The following is a 6,093-nucleotide window of genomic DNA, read 5'->3' on the forward strand; positions in this document are numbered from 1 at the left end:
TTAGAAAGAAACTTAATAAACCACCGCCAGTCCTCTTCAGGAAGCTCAATCTTGGTTTTCACCCTCTTCGGGTTTCATCAAGTTAAATACGGGACACTTCTAAAATTGGGACTGTGGGTGATTGCCAGGGATAGTAATGGTAAGGTGCTCTCTACCCTTCGTAAATTTTTTCCAGGAATTTTTTGATCCGATGATCCCTGAATGCTCAGCCATAAGGGAAGCAATGGAACTTAGCATCAGAAGGGATTTCGGCCAAGTCGTGATTGAAAGTGATGCTCTAGCAGTAGTCCAAGCCTTGCAGGGTCTCTCTTCCTAGGGCGGATTGTGCAGTAGTCATTCAGGATATTTCAATCTATATATTCAAAACTGGGTTTGTGTAATTTTAATCACATAGATGGCACATAGGATTGCCAGGAAACCCCTCTTAGGTTCATAGCATAGAAGATGGACCTCATCTGTCTGTTTGGTTGGAAAAATCTGTCTCTGATCTGTACCTCTTCATTATTAATGAAATCTTTCTATCTTGGTTAAAAAAAAAAAACAAAAAAAAAAAAAAAACAATAAGGGTAAGAAAACTTAGCCTTAAATTGAAATTTGCAGAATGATATCTGATTTTATTTTATTCTTTTTAGCCAAAAAAAAAAAAAAAAGAATCCATTTGAAGTTGCAAACCCCACTCAACAATAGTAGTAATCCAACCAGAAACCCTTCTATGTAAGATGGAGTTTCAATTCCTTTTACATTCCCGGTCTACTTTTCTATTTGCAACTGAAATGTAGAAGCAATTTTGCAGTGCAACACCAATACCTGCAAACCAGTTGATTCACCTCCTCAAATAGCTCATACACTACAACATACAACTAAAATTCATTAAAGCTCTTATCTGTGGAATGTAAGGCTGACCTTCATCTTCATACATCCTGCATAGGCAGAGAACTGTCTTCCTGGGTAGATAATATTAAATCAAACCTATTGGAAAATATCTCCACAAATATGACCGCGAGTGTCTTGAATCTCCAAAATAAAGGACTAATAATCCATCAAATCTAGTGAAGCAAAGAAAAAACAACAGGTATTAATTTAATATATTAGAGACTGAGATATTAAGATTGTTGAGAAAGAAGAAACCATATGGTTGACTAGCTAATCTGCACAAAAATTACAAGGGAAATTGGCTTGGATGGAATATATTGTATCCGTTCTGCAAGTTCATAAGCTTTCAAATGCTACCAGAAGAGAAATATATAGACAAAGAATAATCAAACTTACAGAAGGACATTTAAAAGGTATCATTATTCTACTTCACTCATCCAATCTTGTGAACACATCAGAGCTTGCACAGTAGTTGGTCGCAGTGAACTCCATTCCCGATCAAGCACCCTCCTTCCGCTGTTAAAAGCAAGCTCTGGTGTAACCTTCAACATGGGTATTCCTAAGATATTTCGGGCCATCATTGCAAGGATAGGATACCTTGGAGTGTGAACCTTCCACCAATTTAATATGTTGAAATCAACACCACGAGGAAAGAGAGGTTCCTCCAAATACTTGTCCAAATCTGACTTCGTACCTTGACTCTGGGAAGTTTCATGGAGAAATTTGTCGAAGCCTGTAAGTCTATCCTTGCAGTCCCTATCAGAAATAAGTAAGCAGCCACTGTTACCTTGGTCAGAAGAAGCTAAAGGAGAGCCAATCGAATGTTCATTGTAGAGTGCCTTTATATACTCAAAAACTTCATCAATTAACTCTGCAGAACCTGTACCAAATATTTGTTGATAATAATACTCTATCAACTTTATCTTGAATCGAGGATCTAACATAGCTGCAACCGCTAAAGAAAAACTACATTTTTCCCAATAATCATCAAACTTATTTTTCATCTTTAATGCCATAGAACTAATAAAATCATCTGGATGCTTGCACCATTCAAGTAATTGCAAGTGAATATCACAAATCTCCGAAAAATACATATTCGCAGTTGTATGCTTGTTCTTCACAAACACATTTGTAACTTCAACAAAGTGTTTCAAGTAGCTCATAATGATCCTTGCCTTTTCCCACTCAAAATCGGTTGGACACATTGCATAGGCAGGGTCTTGTTCTTGAAGAAGGGCAAATGCCCACCTGTACTCCAGTGCAGCTTCAAGCATAAAATATGTTGAGTCCCATCTCCATGGATTGTCAAGGCATAAGCATTTCTGACTCTCAACTTCAGCTTGTAAAGCTATCTCATTGAACTTCATTTGAGTATCTTGTGAACTCCTAATATACCTAATGCTTTCCCGAATCTTATGCGTCACCTCAAAGAGTGCTTCCAATGCATCATGAACCATCAGATTCACAAGATTTGCAGCACAACGTATATCAAATAACATACCATTGCAATAGAGGAACCTATTCTGAGACAGCCGGTCTCTAATTCTATGGACAATATTGTCATTGGAAGAATGACTATCAAATGTCATTGAAAACAGTTTACGATCTATATCCCAATCCATCAAACATGACATGATTACTTCTGAATGCATATCTTCCGTGTGAGTCGGATCAACCAAAACAAAATTCAATACCTTCTTCTTTAATTGCCAACCTTCGTCAATATAATGTGCTATCAAACACAAGTACTCGGCATCATCTGAAGCAGACCACAGATTGGCACTAACACTAATCTTGCCAGGTAATTTATCAAATACTTCATAAACCTTTTGTTTCTCTTGCGAATAAATATCAATACAATCTGCCTCCACTCTATCAGCTGTTGCAAGCTCAAACAGAGGCTGTAAATTCTTAACAAAAGCCCTAAATCCAACATGATCAACCATTTGAACCGGATAACCATGTAAAATGATCATACGGGCTAAATCAAATTGACTTCGCCTTTGATCCAAGTTGCCCAAATTACTACTAGCAATAGTAACAGCATCATCTTTAACATGCCCTTGATCAAATTTATAATTGACAACAATAAGGGGTTCATCCCTTCTTTGTTCTTGATCAATGTTGACATTTGCAAGAGCAAGGGTCCCTTCTTTTTTCTTCGAGAGATATTGTGCAATGCCGCCATTATGAGATCTTCTTTGACACCTAATTAAATGATTCCTTAAATGAGAAGTCCCACTAGTACTTGAACCACTAAGTTTTTTCTTACAATGTCTACAAATGGCTACAAAGGTGTCACCCTTTTTAACTCTATCAAAATCATTCCACACAACAGATTTTAATCTGCTCGATTTCACTACTACTGCATCTGATAAATCCATTGCATTAACACCCTTTATTATAACTCACTGATATCTGCTCATAAAACCCAATTTAACAATAATGAGAAAGACATCTTCAGAAGCACAAAAAAATAAAAGAAAGAAAAGGAAAATCAGGGTTACAGAGAATTAAATTAGGGCAAAGTAGAAATATAAACAAATATTACAAAAGCACCTACTTGATTAAGCGGTGTTGGGAAAGCGGTGGTGGCAACGGCGGAGCCATAGCGTCGTTCTACACGAGTGGCCAAGCCAATTTAAAAAGAAGGAAGGTAATTGAAATTATTGAACAATGAAATGAGAAAAAAAATGGTAAGAATAAGAGAGAGAGGCGGCTGCAAAAAATAGATGACGCGAAACGACAAAAAAATATTAGGGCTTGCTAGAAACTGTAAGAAAATAAGAATAGCAATTAAATATAATTTCTTTTATTAAAATTATTTTAACATCGATATATGATAATTTTAAATATAATAATACTAATAAAGCGTGATGTAATTTAATATTTATAATAAATTATATAATATTAATTCATAAATATGTCAGTGATTCAAATCGCTTTAGATGCGTTCAATGCAATTGGTTTATCGGATAATAGATTTAAAATTTATAAGTAATAATTATTATTTATATTTATATTATATAAAATAATCAAATCTTAATTGTAAATTTTTAAAAAAATTCTATTTTACTTTTATAGAATTATGTTTAATGGTCTAACCGGTGCTAGTAGAGTTTCATCCGTAATTACAACTCAAGACTATATAACACAGCCATCAATAAATATCTCAAATTATTATTCTTAAATCAGTATTATCAATTTGTTGAATCATATTTAAAAATAATAAATCAATTTTTATATCTCTGAGAGTTATAAATTGATTAATGATATTCTTCAACTATAATAATTAAATTAATAGATTTAAATTTTATAATTAATTTTTAATGGTCTTCAATTTAGTCTCCATTTATCAATTTTACTAATTATTTAAATTACTTTCAAATAAAAATAATGTTTAATTACTAAATAAATAGTCAAAGTACAAATAAATAAGTTCGGATTTGAAATTTACTATACTAAGTTGAGACAATAGTATCCTGAGTTCACAAATTGAAATTTGTCCATCTGCAGGTATCCCGAGTTCACGAGACTCAATCGCCGAAAAATTTTAAAATTTTTATACAAATGCTTAAAAAATAAAATTAGTTTTTATACCCACACTTTTAAAAGTTAATAAAAATACGGTCACAACATAAAAAACACCTTTATTTAGGTTGCATAAAGCCTTATTGCTTGTTCTATCCAAAGAATGTTTATATTTGATTCTCTTTATGCATATATTCTCCTTCTAAATCTATTAAAAAAGATAAAATAAAATAAAGAGAAAAAGCTTACTTTAGCATATATATAACCAAAAACTTTTGTTGCCTTTCTGATGTTTTCTGACATTTTTAATAAAACCTTTTCATAAAAATACTTTAATAATGTTTTCAATGACATTAGTGAATATTATTCAAACTGTTCCTATTCTATTCATGTGAGCATTTCGTATAGAGATTATTATCTCAATAATAGAATCCATACCTATATAGAAACTGAAATGTATTCTTTTTAAAAGTTTAATTATATAAAACAAATAATATCAAATAAAAATTATTTTTAAAATTGATTTCATCTAACTATTTTGATGGGTTCTTTATGCAACCTACACCTAAGGCAGTGAACCTACCGATGCAGCCTAGCACTAGTGAGTATCAAGGTCGTATCCCTGGAAATCGGGTGAACCTAGAGTTACTACTGCTTGCTATGTTATCTAGTCTGAAATAGGGTGTGAAAGTTCTAACATACCAGCTAATGGTTATGAGTGCAATTAAGTAAATGAAGGACAACAATGGACAATTAAAAGACAATTGTAAAGAGAGAAATAAATCCAAAAGGGAGCCTAAGTGATGGAATTCTAAAGATGAATTTTATGGATTGCCGATCTTGCTTACCCGTGCCTAAATCCTGAATTGAATCCCGGTTCCTCTCTCGAGCTTACACGGATTCCTAAACTGCACTAACCTAATGGAATCTCTTCCTATCGGATTACTACAAATTAGCATTAAGTATGATTTAAGACTATTAAGAGTTGTTAGTTCTTAATCCGGCGAGTAAATCAACCTCATCTCTAAGTGTTAACTACCAGTCCTTACTATTCAAAATCCAGTTGTAACAAGCATTTCTCAATGTCAAGAAACAACCTAATAAACAATTAATCCAACGTCTCAAATTAACTGCATCAAACTTTTATTACTGAATAGCAAGAAGATTGCAAGAATGACAATTATAAAAAACTAACAATTAAGCATAATCCATCGAAAGGTGAACCCTAATGGATTCAAAAGATCTAGCTGCTCATGTTCATAGTCAAAGCAATTAAAGAACAAAATAAGGAAAAACAAATTAAAGGTATGTACACCCTTCTCTTTCAAGTTTGAATGAGAAACCCTAAATTGCAAATTCAAAATCTCAAACCCTAGTTGCCTCTTGAATACTCCCAAAGTTTGTCTTGATCTTCAATTCAATGTTGGAATAAGTGGAATCCCCCTTCAATTGATGAAAATTGATCTCTCTGGTCTACAATTGAGGTATAGGAAATATTTGATTAAGTGTGTGTCTTGAATTGAGTCCAAAAATCGTCTTTTCAATTAGAATTCAAAATCGCCTATATAGTTGATTCAAAGACGTACGAGTCCAGTCGAATCTGGGAGTCTGTCAGGCCGAGCCACCACAGGCCGTGCCCAAGGCGGTGCTGATCCACCACAGCCGGAGGCCGTGGTGGCTACTGGGCGG

At 33.7% G+C, this 6,093-nt stretch overlaps 1 protein-coding gene across 2 annotated transcripts; it reads right to left on the reverse strand.

Moving 5' to 3' along the window:
* Positions 1 to 587: 587 nt before the first annotated feature.
* Positions 588 to 3,617, reverse strand: LOC107261345 (zinc finger BED domain-containing protein RICESLEEPER 2-like). Of its 2 annotated transcripts, XR_001535305.3 has the most exons (4): positions 3,437 to 3,617; positions 1,270 to 3,291; positions 904 to 1,046; positions 588 to 807 (listed from the first exon to the last, which is right to left on the reverse strand). XR_001535305.3 is itself a non-coding variant. In XM_015719965.3 (3 exons), the coding sequence occupies exon 2, from the start codon at positions 3,255 to 3,257 to the stop codon at positions 1,293 to 1,295; it is 1,965 nt and encodes a 654-aa protein (XP_015575451.2). In that variant the 5' UTR covers positions 3,258 to 3,291; positions 3,437 to 3,617; the 3' UTR covers positions 588 to 1,046; positions 1,270 to 1,292. The 2 variants fall into 2 exon arrangements, 1 of the variants encoding a protein (XP_015575451.2); XM_015719965.3 differs by having other exon boundaries at positions 588 to 1,046.
* Positions 3,618 to 6,093: the final 2,476 nt, after the last annotated feature.

This window comes from Ricinus communis, chromosome 5 (assembly GCF_019578655.1).
Source record: "Ricinus communis isolate WT05 ecotype wild-type chromosome 5, ASM1957865v1, whole genome shotgun sequence".
Taxonomy (NCBI): domain Eukaryota; kingdom Viridiplantae; phylum Streptophyta; class Magnoliopsida; order Malpighiales; family Euphorbiaceae; genus Ricinus; species Ricinus communis.